The sequence below is a fragment of the Engraulis encrasicolus genome, chromosome 24, assembly GCF_034702125.1.
Source record: "Engraulis encrasicolus isolate BLACKSEA-1 chromosome 24, IST_EnEncr_1.0, whole genome shotgun sequence".
Classification (NCBI taxonomy): Eukaryota; Metazoa; Chordata; class Actinopteri; order Clupeiformes; family Engraulidae; genus Engraulis; species Engraulis encrasicolus.
The window spans coordinates 9,024,677-9,042,176 of record NC_085880.1 but is presented as its reverse complement, the minus strand read 5'-3'; the positions used below and the strand labels follow the sequence as shown (position 1 = coordinate 9,042,176).

Below are 17,500 nucleotides of genomic sequence, written 5' to 3'. Positions count from 1 at the left end.
TTTGAATTTAATAATATGCACATGCTCTGGTCTGTAAAGTAGCCTAATACATGACTTGGCATGAAAACATAACCATTTAAATAAAACATAGCTTCATGATGTGTATTATTGCCTAGGGTTCTGTTAGGTTCTGCCTATTTGAACTGCAGTGCATTTGTCAAGCTAGCAAGCTAATTTGAGAATGTAGGAAGCAGAAGCAACTATGGCAGCTACAAATTGTGTTGAATTTCACTCATTGTAATTTAACTCACTGCACCAGTGTAACTTTACATTACTTGTCCACCAAAACAGCTATGATATCTACACGCAGGTTGGTGTTAATTAGTAGTGAGTAACAGCCACTCTAATTGTTGTAGAACATTACTTAGCTTATTTCGTTTGTGTTAGCATGCTAACTAGCGATTTTTTTAGACCAGAATTAAAGCTATTTCTCTTTGTTTTCCATAGTCACAAACAGTTGCTTGTCAAAGCACATAGTTTCAAAACACATTCAGAGACTCCAGCATCATGCAATGGCTGGTTTAATGTTTGAATTTCTTATATATATCCACCATTAGGATGAAACAACTCCCCTCAACTGCCCAGCAGTGAGTGAGTGCACTGACACGGAGATTTCCGTCTCCGACTCCCAGCCAGCCTGCCAAAATGCTGCCGCCCGCCCCCTCTCAATACTGTCTGCTTATTGGTTCACAGACTTATCCTCCACCCAGAGTCATGGCTCTGCCTCCACCCAGAGACAGTTGTCAACAATATTACTATTGGCTGAAATGTCTTTGTGCTGAGAACGTTCGAGCAGTGCACAAGTCTGCAGGTGCGCGCAGCTTAGATGGAACACTGAATTTCCTCCCATAAAATCGCGATTTTCATGTTTTATGATCGTGGCGGCCAAAATCGCGATTTTGATTAAAATTCGATTAATTGTGCAGCCCTACTCCAAACTGTAATCAGTTCATGAACCCACCCTAGAGCATTCACACACCAAATCTGGGACAAATCCATCCACCCAGTCAGAAGTAATGGGCCAAACAAAAATTCGGCCATCTTGAATTCGGCCATCTTGAAATTGTTGACCTCCAGACTCGAATCAGTTCATGAATCTACCCTAGAACATTCACACACCAAATCTGGGACAAATCCATCCACCCGGTCAGAAGTTATGGACCAAACAAAAATTCGGCCATCTTGAAAGTGTTAACCTCCAAACTGTAATCAGTTCATGAACCCACCCTAGAGCATTCACACACCAAATCTGGGACAAATCCATCCACCCGGTCAGAAGTAATGGGCCAAACAAAAATTCGGCCATCTTGAATTCGGCCATCTTGAAATTGTTGACCTCCAAATTCGAATCAGTTCATGAACCTGCCCTAGAGCATTCACACACCAAATCTGGGACAAATCCAAACATCCGTTCAAAAGTTATCGCGTTAACACGAAAGACCTTACGCGGCGGCGGCGGCGTTGCACGCAAAACCATTACATCCCCGACGCTCCGCGTTTCGGGGATATAAAAATGGTGGTGCTCTCAGTTTTGTTGGATGGGGCCCCCACATAACAAAAAGACATTTCGGAGTATATGATAATCCACTCCCCGACAGAATAAGCCCACTAACATGTTTTAATGCCATTTGAGCTGGGTGCTATAATTGCCTTATTCTCCACGGCTGGAGCACTTTCAAAGCAACTCCAGTGCAGCGAAGCGCACAGGGACTAGCAAACTCTCTAAAGCATAAACCAAAGCATAGTACAGTATGGATACACAGGGTCTGTTTAGTGTGTGTGTGTGTGTGTGTGTGTGTGTGTGTGTGTGTGTGTGTGTGTGTGTGTGTGTGTGTGTGTGTGTGTGTGTGTGTGTGTGTGTGTGTGTGTGTGTGTGTGTGTGTGTGTGTGTGTGTACAGTATGTCCATATTTGTTTGGACTTGTTTGCATATAAAGTATATTCTAGTGCCTATGAGATTATAGTGCCTATGTGTTTGTGTATGTGTGCGTCTGCATCCGTGTGTGCGTGTGTGCGTGCATGTGTGTGCGTGTGCGTGTGCGTGTGTGTGTGTGTGTGTGCGTCTGCATCCGTGTGTGCGTGTGTGCGTGCATGTGTGTGCGTGTGCGTGTGCGTGTGCGTGTGTGTGTGTGTGTGTGTGTGTGTGTGTGTACGCTCCAGAGGGATGCTGGAGATACCGGACCGAGAGAGCGAAGCAGCAGCTGTTTTTTAGGGCTTAAAATGAGTAACACAATACGCTGAGAGAATGTGCTCACACACATATGTAAAATGCACACACACATAAATGCACACACACACACACACACACACACACACACACACACACACACACACACACACACACACACACACACACACACACACACACACACACACACACACACACACACACACACACACACACGAATGCATGCATGCAAGAATGCATATACACACCATGAAGACACACAGCGGTAGATCTACAAACTAAAACCTACAGACAATGGCAACTGAGAAAACAGATGTGGCTATGTGGATATGGCGTTGCACACAGCCAGAACACATTTCACATTCAGGTGAGCTGAGCCTGAGCGGTAGGCCCATCTCCATAGCCTGGGTGTTAGGAAGGAAATATCTCAATGACGCCTCAGTAAGCTGAGGGTCCCACCTGACCATGCATAAGAGAACTCTGAACTCAAATACACACATACACACACACACACAAACACACCCTCACACGTGCAAAAAACCCACAGACATGCAGATACACACAAGCGCAAACACACACACACACACACACACACACACACACACACACACACACACACACACACACACACACACACACACGCATACAAACATACACACACACAATCTCCTTCTCCAAGCACCTCTGAGAGCAACAGCTGCAATGAGACCCTTTGCTCTCCTCGTCTCCTCTCGCTTCTCCCATGACAAATCACAACACTCCTCATGCCGGGAGGGACATATCACACACATTGTCCTGTCTGACACACACACACACACACACACACACACACACACACACACACACACACACACACACACACACACACACACACACACACACACACACACACACACACACACACACACACACACACACAAAGACAGACTGACGCTAACACTCACCTCCTAAGGAAGTGGAGTGTAACCTATGCACACTCACATAAACGCACACACACACCCACTTACACATACACACACACACACGGAAACAATCCTCACATTGTTTCCGAGGAGCACCGCATCGTATCCCGTAACACGCCTCACACAAAGCATCACGCTCTGAACTGTGGCTGACTGACTCCACTCACAAACTCCAGTCAACGAGACACGCCATGACCTTTCTCTCACCTGCTGTTGTTTATGCACAACGCTGATTTCAAGAAAAGAGGTGAAAAGCAAGGAGAAAAAGAAAAAAGCAAGAGTTTGGGAGAGAGAGAGAGAGAGAGAGAGAGAGAGAGAGAGAGAGAGAGGAAGAGAGACAGAGAGAAGAAAGCCTGAGGGCTTGCGGTTTTAACCGAGAGATCTCAAGTTATGGGTCGTTTGTCATGCAACACAACACCACAATTTAGCTTGAGTTTGGCACTAGGCTATGTTTAAGCCTTACCTTTGCCGTAGAAGTACTTGTGGTAGTAGTACGCTCCCAGGTCGATGTGCTCGATGATGTAGCGTTTGACTTTCTCCCGGTGGATGGGCTGGTTCTCGCGCGGCACCTCCAGAACCGAGACGCCGGCGTTGGTGCAGTGCGAGCTCAGAGACGACTCAAATGAGCAGCTCTCCCCTCCTCCTCCTCCTCCTCCTCCTCCTCCTCCTCCACTGGCACCACCACCACCACCGCTAGTGCCAATGCCACTGCCCCCTCCCAGTGTGCCACCAGCCCCGCCGCCACCGCCACCGCCACCGCCACCGCCACCGCCACCACCTCCACCTCCACCTCCGCCGCTGTTGGCCCGCGAGAGCGAGATCCGCCGCTCGCCCTCGCCGCCAACCTCGTTGCGGAAGTGCGGGCAGCTGAGCACCATGCCGCTGCTCTTGCCGTCACCCTCGTCCGCGTCCAGGTTCTCCTTGGGGTTCAGGTCCTCGCGGCTGCCCAGCGGAGACTCGAAGGAGGACGAGGTCTGGCCACCCATGCTGCCCAAGCCACCGCCACCACCACTGCTGCTGCAGGCTGCTACCGACATTGCTGATGCTGCTGCTAGTCCAACTCCAACACCACCACCACCTCCTCTTGGCACACCACCACCACCACCTGCGAGTTCAGCTGCTCCAGGCAGTCCTGCGGAGGCGGCCGAGGCTCCCGTGGTGGTGTTCTTCCTCTGAGCCAGGCTGCTGCGGCTGGCCTGCGCCTCGCTGACGTTGAACAGCACGCTCTGCACGTCGTAGTGGGCGAAGCACTTCTGGAAGCTGAGGGGCCGCCGCGGGTCGTCGCCGCCGTCCACGGACAGGCGCAGGCCCTCGTGGTCGCTCTTGATGGTGCGCAGCTTGCGGAACAGCGAGGTGGTCTCCGTGGAGTCGGACTTGAGGCGGCGCATGAAGGACTTGTCGCCGCAGCGCTCGCGGCTGTAGTAGAGCGAGCCGTCCACGTAGTCGTAGTTGGAGATGCGCACGATCTCGCCGCGCGCGATCTGGGCCGCCGTCTGCAGCGCGGGGGACAAGGCCGATTCGCAGCGCAGCAGCTCCGGAAAGCCCTGGACCAAAGTCAAGATCAAATTCAAAGTCAGCGTTATTGTCCATTACTTCAAATTGACTAAATATGCAAAGGTATCAATATTGTAACATACTTAGACATCAATATTATCTGTCTCACTGTCCCATGAATAGACCAGACAGACAAGTCACAACAAAATCTGGCAATTAGAAGAAATATGTTCTAACTTAGAGTGTTCTAACCTATCTTAGGTGTGACATTGGTGTACCAATACCATAACATTAGGCTTAACCCCCAACAGAAATCAACAGAAAAAATAAGTCAAGCTAAACACTTCACCTGTGGGTGATGAGGATGCCCATGGGGGTGGGGGTGAGGCAGAGACGGGGGCAGAGCGTGGTGTCTGCTGCTGGCGCTCCTGAGATGGTGGTCCAGCGTCTCCACCCGGTAGCCCCGCAGCAGCGTGTAGAAGCCGTCTCCCGTCATCAGGCCCTGCCGGTCGATGGAGGAGGTGCTGCCGTACTCGCGGTGCAGCGAGGCTCCCGTGTTGGGGTTCACCGCCTTCTGATCCACCACCAGGTCCTCCGAGTCGATGTCACTGATGGTCACGTCGCTGTTGCTGCGCTGCCGGATCGGGTGGAGGCCTTTCAAGGGCGAGCGACTCAGAAGGTCGCTGAGAGAGTACCTAGTGTCCGGGTATTCGTCGGGGTCTAGCGGAGGTGGCTCGTCCATGTCGTGGATGTCCATTCCCACTAGACGTGGGTCTTGCTGAAGCTGCAGCTGCTGGCCGTTCTGAAAGGCCATGATGACACTCTCGTAGTGGGGGCCCAACGTGGCCCCGCGGCCGTCTACCCACACGTCCTTTTTCGGGGGCCAGTCTGTGACTCGGGCGCGCACCCCCATCTTGGGCATGGCCGGGGCGCCGTTGGCTTTGCCGCCGTCGCCCGCCTTAGAGCCCGGCAATGTGCCGCTGCCGCCGCCGCTGCTTGGAGGAGGGCCCATGCTGCCATTCAAGGCTTTCAGTTTCCTGTTGAAGAGTTCCTCGGACTGCATGTCGTCACGTCGCGGTTAGTCCAGTGTGCCGACGCTAACAGCTGACGCTGCTAGTGCTAATGGTGGATGATAAGACACGTTGTCTCCTCGCCTCGCGTCCCAAAACACTCATATCATACCCGCGAGAGATAACAAAACAAGTATGGAAAATACGCTGAATGAAACACCCCACACCTTTCTGCTCTCATTCACATCATTGTGGGGTTGTGGGTCCTTTTCAGAGGGAAACAACAGAGTGAGGGAGATAGAGGGTGTCGAGAGAGGCGAGAGGGGGGTGAGGCTGGGGTCTGTCTCTTGCAGTTGGGCCTGCAGAGGAAGTCTCCGGCACTCCAGGAGAGGCCCCTGCATGCAGGCCTACCTGACCTTTCACCCTCAGGAGCAGGAGTCCATAACCAGACTACTGCCCTCCACAACCCCTGATGCTGAGCGTCTGTTGTCGGGTAGTAGTGGCGTGGGGAGATGAAGAGTGGAGCGCAGTAGTGAAGTGAAGTGAAGTGGTCCCCTTTCCTTTTCCTTCCTTCACGGCAGCTAATTCAGGACGACAGCTGTAGGAGATGGATCTGTAGTGAAGAGAGAGAGAGAGAGAGAGAGAGAGAGAGAGAGAGAGAGAGAGAGAGAGAGAGAGAGAGAGAGAGAGAAATAATAGGGTCGGGGGAAGAGGGGGTAGAAAAGAAAATTAATACCGATTCTTCATTGAGACCTTGGGAGAACAGCAGGGTACATTTCCCAAAATACTCAGATTGCCTAAGAATGCTGCGAGACAGAAATTAGCAGAGCTGTTTTGCCAAAATGACTAGGGGAGAGAGAGTCAGGGGGGTGAGGGGGAAAAAATCCAATTTCCTCTCGGAGTGAGGAGAAAGGAAGTAGTGTGTTAAGCGATCTAAACAAGTGTTTCAAAATGGTGCCATTGTCATTCTAATCTCTGGTGTTTGCTGTTTAAGCTGGTAAAAAAGGCGAGTAAATGAAAAACAAAAAAAAAGTCCTGGGACTGTATAACTGCAGAACTGAATCTTGTACAAAGTAGCAGGAAAGAGGGTCCTTCCTTGTATTGGATGGGTGGGGGCCCTTTCAGATGACTTTGTCCAGGGCAAAGCAAAAGCTGTCAGTGGCCCTGCGAAACTTTTGCAGGCTATGAGACGATTATGAGGCACACTGAAGCGGCGTGTCTGAGTGTCTGAGAGTCTGAGGAGGCAGATTAGTTAAGTCTCCGCACATGGCGACCAGCGATGGAGGTCTATGGGCGGCCGCCTCAATGCATTCCTGTCTGAATGTTTAGACATGTGTCTAAGGCAATAGCCTGGAGCATGCTGTGTATACGTATGTAATCTAACCAGCAGGTTAGAGCAGACAGGAAACACACTGGACACCAAAATGAAGTAAAACCTGGCAAAGAGTTTGTAATCAATTCATTCTTGACGGAGGCATAAACTTCAGAAGGGGAACGCAGCACTGACTGGACATTGAAGGGTGTGTGTTTTCAATTTGTCTGTTCTTGTATACATGTGTCCCACTGCCCAAGTGTTCACGTTAAGGATATAAACTTACATGTTTTGACGAAATGTTGTAATGTGCTGAAGCTCTTTTGTGACATACATGAACGTACGTAGGGTATGTACCGCACGTCACAAAACGTTGGAGGTCCACAGGAAGCATCACAAACAGACCCCCTAAACTGATGAAAATGTAAACAACAAAGGGCCCCGGCTGTGGCTCAAACAACTACGGCACTGACTGTTACGTCAGACACCCTGGTTCAATTCTGGCCATAGGTGGTTTTCCCATCCTCCCCTGTCTCTCTCTCTCCCGTTACTTTTCTGTCTCCTATCAAACTGTCCTGCCCAATGAAAGCAAGCAAATAAAATATACGCCGTGTAGCATTGCATTTTAAACCACCAAGTCATGCACTTTTGTTCACTCCTGAAGCAATGGGACTGCCATCTGCGGCCAAACATTGGGTTCTGTTTGAGGGAAGAACCTTTTAACAAGGACACAATACTAACGTGATGACAAGTCATGGGTGAGCGGTTAGGGCGTCAGACTTGCATCCCAGAGGTTGCCGGTTCGACTCCCGACCCGCCAGGTTGGTGGGGGGAGTAATCAACCAGTGCTCTCCCCCATCCTCCTCCATGACTGAGGTACCCTGAGCATGGTACCGTCCCACCGCACTGCTCCCCATGGGGCGCCACTGAGGGCTGCCCCCTTGCACGGGTGAGGCATAAATGCAATTTCGTTGTGTGCAGTGTGCAGTGTTCACTTCTGTGCTGTGGAGTGCTGTGTCACAATGACAATGGGAGTTGGAGTTTCCCAATGGGCTTTCGCTTTCACAACAATGAATAGATGGGCCCTCGCTCTGTCTCCAACTTGTGCCAACATCCATACAATAAACCGCCCCTTAAGCCATACAGCCAGAACAATAACAACTTAGCAACACATTTCCAAACAATACCACAGCATAATGTATCTATTATATAACAATAACAGTCCTCAAGTAAACAAATATGGAATTAGGATGATGACAATGTGCTGACAGGCTGTTCTATTGTACGCGACGAGAGCTGTCAACATAGAAAGAAAAGCACAGCATCTTCTATGAGTAGGAACATCCTGTGGAATCTGTCAATCTTTACATTGGGTTGGTAGGGGATGTGTCAGGTTGGTAATAATTGAGGAAATAAGGTTATTGTAGTCAATAACATTAGTGATCAAAAAATGTCTACTTGTGTGCAATGAATTTACCACGGTCCCCATCTACATACACTGTCAAGGTAACAGTTAGCAATTTAACATGTTTAAATTAAACAAATTCCAGCATAAATGTTACATCCAGTGCAAGACAATTCTTAGCTCTTCACTCAGAGCAAAATCTCAAAGCCATACAGGACACATACTGCAACAGTAAGAACCAAATCAGTACCCAACAACGTCACCCAAAACACAGCATCACTACATGTCTCATTTTACTCCAGTGTCTCTAAGCATGAGAAGCACAGAATATCCCCATGTCCTTGTGTAAATGCATTTGTCTTGTCCTCTAAATCCCCCTTGATCTGACACACACACAAACACACAGACACACACACACAGACACACACACACACACACAGACACAGACACAGACACAGACACAGACACACACAGACACACAGACACACAGACACACACACACACACACACACACACACACACACACACACACACACACACACACACACACACACACACACACACACACACACACACACACCTGTTGGAGGAAATAAATCAAATCATCATGACCAAAAAAAAACCCTGCAGGTCTGTTCCAACACACTGCGTGTGGACATGTGTCCTTGTGTATCATCTGATGAGCGAGCTATGCTTATCATGCTTACATAGGCCCTCCCTGGGAGAAATGGCTGTCAAACTTGTCATGGTACGAATCGAAATTTTAATGCTCATGGAGGAATTTGTCCGACAAGCAATCAGATACGGACAAGAAAAAAACATGATTAAAAGCTGGCGGGTTGAAAACATTTCCTCTTTCTGTTCTGTTCCATTCCTTCTCTCTCTCTCTCTCTCTCTCTCTCTCTCTCTCTCTCTCTCTCTCTCTCTCTCTCTCTCTCTCTCTCTCTCTCTCTCCTCTCTCCTCTCTCTCTCTCTCTCTCTCTCTCTCTCTCGATGACACACACACACACACACACACACACACACACACACACACACACACACACACACACACACACACACACACACACACACACACACACACACACGTATACACAGACTGCAATGCTTCAATGTGTGTCAAAACTGTCCAGCTCCCAGACATATCAGCACGCCATGTTTACATATTTCCCCAGCCTTTCTAGTCCGACAGGAGAAAATAACATCTGTGGAGAAATGTGGGCCATATCAAGATTACCAGTGATGAAGATGATGATGATGAGAGAGAGTGAGAGTGAGAGAGAGAGAGAGAGAGAGAGAGAGAGAGAGAGAGAGAGAGAGAGAGAGAGAGAGAGAGAGAGAGAGAGAGAGAGAGAGATGGTGAGAGAGAGAGGGAGATGGAGATGGAGAGGGAGATGGAGAGAGAGAGAGAGAGAGAGAGAGAGAGAGAGAGAGAGAGAGAGAGAGAGAGAGAGAGAGAGAGAGAGAGAGAGAGAGAGAGAGAGAGGGCAAGTGAGAGTGATAGTGAGAGAGTGAGGGAGAGGGAGAGAGAGAGAGAGAGAGAGAGAGAGAGAGAGAGAGAGAGAGAGAGAGAGAGAGAGAGAGAGCAAGTGAGAGTGATAGTGATAGTGATAGTGAGAGAGTGAGGGAGAGGGAGAGAGAGAGAGAGAGAGAGAGAGCAAGTGAGAGTGATAGTGATAGTGAGAGAGTGAGGGAGAGGGAGAGGGATAAAGCCACCGGGATTCTCAGTGCATGTCAAGTCTGCCCAACAACTGTGCACACAGCAGCAGATGTGGCGTGATGTGATTACAAGTATGATTGGTGAGCAGCTTAGTCACGCAAATGAATAAAATAATACAAATAAATAATGTTTTTGTCATCGCTGGGCCAAGTACAGTATATGTACATATATCACCATGTACAATTAAAAATTTTCAAAATAACATGGATGTTTGTTATTTCATTACTGTGAAATTGCTGCATGGTGTGTGTGTGTGTGTGTGTGTATGTGTGTGTGTGTGTGTGTGTGTGTGTGTGTGTGTGTGTGTGTGTGTGTGTGTGTGTGTGTGTGTGTGTGTGTGTGTGTGTGTGTGTGTGTGTGTGTGTGTGTGTGTGTGTGTGTGTCTACGGGGGTTGTTTACTGTGTGATGTTCACACTCACTGTAGCTTGAATTAATTCCCCCTAAAGCCCCAACAGTAGTCAGTGGTGCCCTTTTCACCCCATGCTGTGTGTAGCCTCGCATGAGAAGGCTTCTCCATGACGTGACTAGGGCTCCCTAATGCAGGCCAACATCTTAATACACCAGTATTAAATATTAGATAACATCTTGGATGCTTTGGGGCACTGGTGACTTGAGAGAGGAGGAGGGAGATAGCGTTTTTGAATTCCGGCTTGCTCATATTCCATCTGGTGTTCTAAAATCTCTGGTGTCTGTGACATCACAATCTATTCTATTCCATTCCACCAACGCTGCATGAGGGTCGCCTGCTGTGGTGTAGAGATGGGACTAATGGTTCTTTGACGAGATCCGGATCATAGTGGCTCGGTCCTTTCAAAGAGCCGTTAAAAAAACTGGCCCTTTTGGCTCTTTTTTAAATTATGTATTCAGTGTTTAGAATGTATATTTTGTCTCCAGCTCTAGGTCATTTTGTCCAAACAACAACTGATTATCCTCCTGCGTCTAAAGACATTTTCTGACATTCTTTAAGGCAGACTATTGTGTTTTTTACCCTAAATTAAAGCACTCACGTCAAGGTCAGGTGCTTAAAATTAATGAACAATGAAAGGAAAAGCTTGAGAGTGGCTCCCACACCTGTAATCCGATTTCCATCGTTCACTTCTGGGAGCCGTTAAAAAGAATTGGCTCGTTCGCGAACGTCACAACACTACTGTGGTGGCAGTTGGAATAAACTGACCAAATGCAGCTCGCATTACAAGACAGAGAACGGATCACTCAGTGGCTTTGAAGCAGGGACAATGACAGGGACAGACTGTGTCTAGGCCCAAAATCACAGGTGATAAATGCTCTCATGAATTAACAACTGAAGATAACAGAACAAAATACATCCAGTGGGATATTTTTCAAGGGTGTTTAGGGAATGCTACCACTTCTTACAAAAAAGAGAAGAGAAGAGAAGAGAAGAGAAGAGAAGAGAAGAGAAGAGAAGAGAAGAGAAGAGAAGAGAAGAGAAGAGAAGAAAAGAGAGGAGAAGAGAAGAGAAGAGAAGAGAAGAGAAGAGAAGAAAAGAGAAGAAAAGAGAAAAAAAGAGAAGAGAAGAAAAGAGAGGAGAAGAGAAGAGAAGAGGATGAGGGTGAAGAGCCTGACAAGGATGTGTGTAGGTGGAAGGTCACAAAGAGGATATGAGGAAATGAAGAGATGAGAGATAAGGCATGAGGTTAATGTAAGTACCACGCGACTCACTGCATATGGGACAGGACGGATGACTGAATTATTTATCCCACTTGACTACATATGTATGTACTGGAACAGGCAGTGACATCTTTCTAATGGTGCTCCTGGAGCTTAGGCTACACACACACGCACACGCACACACACACACACACACACACACACACACACACACACACACACACACACACACACACACACACACACACACACACACACAGCTGAGGAGCATCTGATAGGACATTGCATACGTTAAGTAATAGCTGACTACCGGTTATTGATGTAGGACACATCTGTGGGATTCAGGTCTTCTGCTCCATTACAAGCAGAGTGATCAGATACGGACATCTGATCTGATGGGTTACGGCCACGTGACCTCCTAACCAACAGGGATCAAGCCACCACAAGACCACCATATTGTCTTTAGAAGGTAGAGTATGTGATTCATTTAGTAGTTTATTTCCAGAATGTATGATGACCTTTCAAAATGGGTTATGTTTATCATTACCGGAGGGAAAGCCAACGCATACCAGGTTTGGAGGTGCAGGTTGCGGGTACTTGTTCACTTCAGAGGGAAGATGCCGCATACTCTTGTCCGAAACGTTTGGCTAAATAAATTCAGCATTGAACAAGAGTGTGCGGAATCTTCCCTCTGAAATGTTTATCATTGCCACCACCATCAACACCTAAGTATACAGTGAGTAGATCTTCTCTAGATGTCTACCATTTGGCTGCAAAACTAATTGCATGTCAGGCCAACAAATATTACTTTGTTTATTACAAAGCAAATACTCTTTAACGCATTAAATGGGAAGCATTTGAAAAATACATTTTGAAAATAAACAACTACAAAAACAGACCTGTCTAACACCATGTTGACTTGCGTGTACGTTGATCTCTAAATGCACAGACAACCAGCACAGAGCATCTCTCACATACCAGCTTTAGTAACTCCATATTACTGTACAGAAGTCATATCCATGGCAACCATGGCAACATAACAACAACAGAGTCTACAATCCAACATACTGTACCAATCAGCAACACACGTCAAACCACCATACCAAACTGTTCCTGCATACTGGGAGTGAGATAAACACTTGATACCCCCTCCACTCTGAGCTGCAAGCATAGGAAAACTATATAACTTAGCGATGCTCCCCCCAGAGTGTCTGAGTGACTTGTGTCCGCACATGACCCGTCTGCCTATTCTCCGCCCTCCACACACACACACACAGACACAGACACGCACGCAAAAGTGCCACCTGGACAAACAAAGTGGTTTTCATCATGGCTGACCTGCCTTTATAAAGAGAGAGAGAGAGAGAGAGAGAGAGAGAGAGAGAGAGAGAGAGAGAGAGAGAGAGAGAGAGAGAGAGAGAGGGAGGGAGAAAGAAAGAGAGAGAGAGAGAGAGAGAGAGAGAGGGAAAGAAAGAAAGAGAGAGAGAGGGACGGAGAGAGAGAGAGAGAAAGACAGAAAGAGAGAGGGAGAGAGGGACGGAGAGAGAGAGAGAAAGGGAGACAGAGACAGAGATATGAAGAGACGTCATCACACAAGCACTGGACGATACTGCTCAAAACGTTTGACTATATTTGAAATAAATAAAATAAATACAGTATGTAGAGAACAATGTGTGTTACATGTTTTATTAAGATGGCAGTGCTTGCTGAGGGTTGAGAAGATGAGTGGAAGATCTCACGACCAGTGGCCTGATACACACCCATGGTTTCTACATTACACATAATAATACCATATTTCTCACATGAACATGTCTTGTTAACAGTGTGTTAATGATGATCAACACTTGGTTTCCTCTTAACAAACACATCTTAGTGTTGGCCTTATTGAAGGCCTTTTGTGTTGTCTTTTTCACCATAGAAAACATGTGTGACATGGTCACATAAGGCCTTTCATCATGTGTGTTTACCACATAGTAAGCCTCTCCTCGCGCTAAATGCTATATCCATGACAACTTTATGAGTACTTCTGGGCACAAGAAGAAGGGACAAACACAATAAAGCTTTCTTTTTTTCTTGAAGGGTGAAATCCACTAGTAAAACATAACACCCCAGAGGCCCCGATGTGGTTGTTGCAGCCTGTGCCCTCGATTACACTTATGGGTCCAGATGGGTGCGTAGATGTACACGTGCGTGTATGTGTGTGTGAGTGTGAGTGTGTGAGTGTGTTTCTATGTGTAGCTGTGTGTGTTTGTGAACGTGCGTGCGTGCATGCGTGTGTGTGTACGTGCATGCACGCCTCTGTGTGTGTGTGTGTGCGTGCGTCTGTGTGTGTGCGTGCATGCTCTAGCGCACGTGTGTTTGTCTGTGTGTGTGTGTGTGTGTGCATGCATGTGTGTGTGTGTGTGTGTGTGCATGCATGCGTGTGTGTGTGTGTGTGTGTGTGTGTGTGTGTGTGTGTGTGTGTGTGTGTGTGTGTGTGTGTGTGTGTGTGTGTGTGTTAGTACAATGTGGACAGTGATTAATGTGCCACCCTTCGCCACCTCTTTCTCACTCTATTAGTCAGTCTGATTCTGCTGCTGTCTGGACATCCCTTTCCTCCCCACACACACAATGGCACTAAACAAACCTGCTAGCTCAGCAAAACAACCCCCGCTGCCTTCACACACACACACACACACACGGGCACACACACACACACACACACACACACACACACACACACACACACACACACACACACACACACACACACACACACACACACACACACACACACACACACACACACACACACACACACACACACACCCTTCCTCACCTCCTGACCACAATTCAGGGACACAGAGTGACAGAAAAAAAAAATAACAGAATAGAATAGAATAGTCTGAAAACAGTAAGCAACATGGGCCAGGTGACACACACACACACACACACGCACACGCACGCGCACGCGCACGCGCACACGCACGCGCACGCGCACGCGCACACTCACACACACTTTCCCTTACACACACACACACACACTTTCATCTGTCAGGACAGTGGTGGTAGAGTAGAGGAGGAAGGCTAGTGAGAGTGATCAATCCATTGCGACCCCCCGTGTCAACCCTTATCCAGCACAGACCCCCTATTACTAACACCACCCACACCCTATTACCAACCACCAGCCACCCCTGTGAACTTTGACCTCCCCAGGCTTCAGAGGTAGGGGCCGAGCAACAAAAATAGAACTGTCCTGAAAAACAACAGTGAGTGAGAGTGTGTGTGTGTGTGGGGGGGGGGGGATACAGAGAGAGATGAATGTGTGTGAATGAATACTATATGTGTGTGTATGCATGCATGTGTGAGTGGAAAATAGATAATCTCAAACAACAGTGGGGTGAGGGGGACACTGAAGGAGCTAGCAACTCTCCCCCACCCTGAATTCTACACACCCCTCAACTCCTTATGACACCACCCCTGTTAGAAATAAGCTGTAACCAGAATGCCAATGACCAAGTGGTAATGTATTACTAAAGGCCCTATGCACTGTCATAGCGGTGTAGTAGGGTAGTTCATTTTTTTCAGTGACTATTACAACGTCCACTGATCCCAGTGGCGGAATGGTGTCTGGTAAGGGGCTACAAGGATGGCTTGTAGCGCGTATGTGCGTACGTGCGTAACAACTCTCCCCCATTCTGAATTCTGCAGCCCCCCCAGGCCCTTATCTGCCACTGGGAGGAAAGGAAGTGATTGATGCCTTGCAATCTCTCTACGGTGATCTATGGGTATGACAAGACAGAGTAAGTAAGTGTGATTCTCTTTGTGTGTGTGTGTGTGTGTGTGTGTGTGTGTGTGTGTGTGTGTGTGTGTGTGTGTGTGTGTGTGTGTGTGTGTGTGTGTGTGTGTGTGTGTGTGTGTGTGTGTGTGTGTGTGTGTGTGTGTGTGTGTGTCTGTGTGTGTGTGTGTGTGTGTGTGTGTGTGTAGAGTGGGCAAGACTAATTATTGTGATGAACTCATTCCAGGGGCGGGCATTGGGGAGGTGGGGCCGCGCTGATAGTGACTGGCACAGTCTCATCTCAATGTGAAGGCAAGAGAGTGAGAGAATGTGTGAGTGTATGTGTGTGTGTGTGTGTGCGTGCGTGCGTGTGTGTGTGTGTGTGTGTGTGTGCATGTGTGTGTGTGTCTTTTTCCTAGTCTTAAAATAACCCTTTGACATCATGCCCTGATTACAGAAAGCGCGCAGAGTAGTGGGCGAGAGGGTGTGTGTGTATGCGTGTGTGTGTGCGCACGCGCGCGTGTGTGCGTGTGTGTGTGTGACTGTGTGTGCGTACGCGTGCCAGTGTGTGTAATTAACATGCTGTCAAAAGTAGAAGATGAAGTGAGGAATGGGGGTAGGAGAGAGGGAGAGAGGGAGCGAGGGAGAGAGGGAGAGAAAGAGGCGCCAGACGAAAATCTCTCTCCCTTCAAGTCCCACAATCAGAGCTGGGTCACATGGCATAGCATGGCCTAGCATAGCAGAGCCCTGTCTAACTAAAGCAGCCAATTACTACAATCTACCCAGCAGCCCTCTGCTCTGCTCTGCTCCGACTTGAGAGATTTCCACACACTCTGCCCTTCTGCGCAGTAAAACAACACTATGCTGGCCCTTATGCAACAGGGTAATGCAGCTGCGCTGCTCTCTTTGTGACCCTGTCTGATGTAACACATCCACGGTCCTCTTGTTTAATCCAGAATGATCTTGATTTCGAGGTTCCCTGCATCCAAATCTGTTAGTTACGTAGTTATAGTTATGATACTCTGGAAATCTAATGCTGCTTCCTGGTTGGTCCATAGAAGCGCAATACAAATCGTTTTGGCTTGCTGTGGCTCAAAAGTAGCATCAATTCCTGATAAAAATGGATCTACCATTTCTAACCCGTGCCTACCACTTGACCATACAATAACTAGTTTGTATATGGCATATTTTCTTAAGCTTGTTGACATGCTGACAGAGATGAAGCGCAAAGTGGTCGCAAGTGTAAAGGACACTTCATTAAAATAAAGCTGTGATGCCGGGTCATTCATCGCAGGTGTTGCGAAGCGGTGAAGTCCAAGTGTGACGCCAGCAAAGTGTGAGGTCAAGTGTGACGCCATGGAAGTGCGAGGAGGTGAGACGAGATGGTGGAGGAGTCAGTCACACTCCCCATCTGGTGTTGTGTGTGACCCTCAAGAAGTGTCTGAGAGTGTGATGAGAAGGAGCAGAGCAAGGAGGTCTATATAAGGGGAGAGGGTGGTTCCATAGAACTCCATTCAACAGTTTTGATGCAACCGCGGCTGATTTACTTCCGCCTCAAAACCTTAGCAACTTACTGTATCATTGGGGCAGAGTTATGGCGTGGAGGCTAAATCTCTGGATCCGGGGGCTTCCCGTATTGGTTGTGGAGGCCCTATGTGGACCTTGGCAGGCCCGATCAGTGTTTTCCCCTGGGGTCCTCCTACAGTACAATTATTCCGCCTGGTGATGATACTTAACTGGAGCAGCCATGGACTAGTGGTTAAGGAGATCAGATCGGAGCGTTGCCGGTTCAAATCCCTCCCTTCCACTTCCTATCTCACACCATGACCGAGGTGTACTTGAGCAAGGCACCTAACCTCACCCCACTGCAGGGACTGTAACCAATACCCTGTCCCTAAAAATCACTGTAAGTCGCTTTGGAGAAAAGCCAGCTAAGTGTAATGTAATGTAATGTAATGTAATGTAATGTAATGTAATGCACCAACTAAAGCAACTCTTTCTCCTTATATTCAAGTGCTGAAAC

The 17,500-nt window shown here is 48.1% G+C and overlaps 1 protein-coding gene across 1 annotated transcript in view; it reads right to left on the bottom strand.

Annotated features, from left to right (window-relative positions):
* Positions 1 to 17,500, bottom strand: part of LOC134441327 (signal-induced proliferation-associated 1-like protein 2) — a 202,163-nt gene that overhangs the window by 126,287 nt on the left and 58,376 nt on the right. Inside the window, exons 3-5 of the mRNA XM_063191596.1 lie at positions 4,993 to 6,266; positions 3,940 to 4,693; positions 3,613 to 3,798 (exon numbers count right to left, since the gene is read on the bottom strand). Coding sequence (XP_063047666.1) covers positions 3,613 to 3,798; positions 3,940 to 4,693; positions 4,993 to 5,706 — 1,654 coding nt within the window. The 5' untranslated portion in view covers positions 5,707 to 6,266. The remainder of the gene's footprint in view (positions 1 to 3,612; positions 3,799 to 3,939; positions 4,694 to 4,992; positions 6,267 to 17,500) is intronic.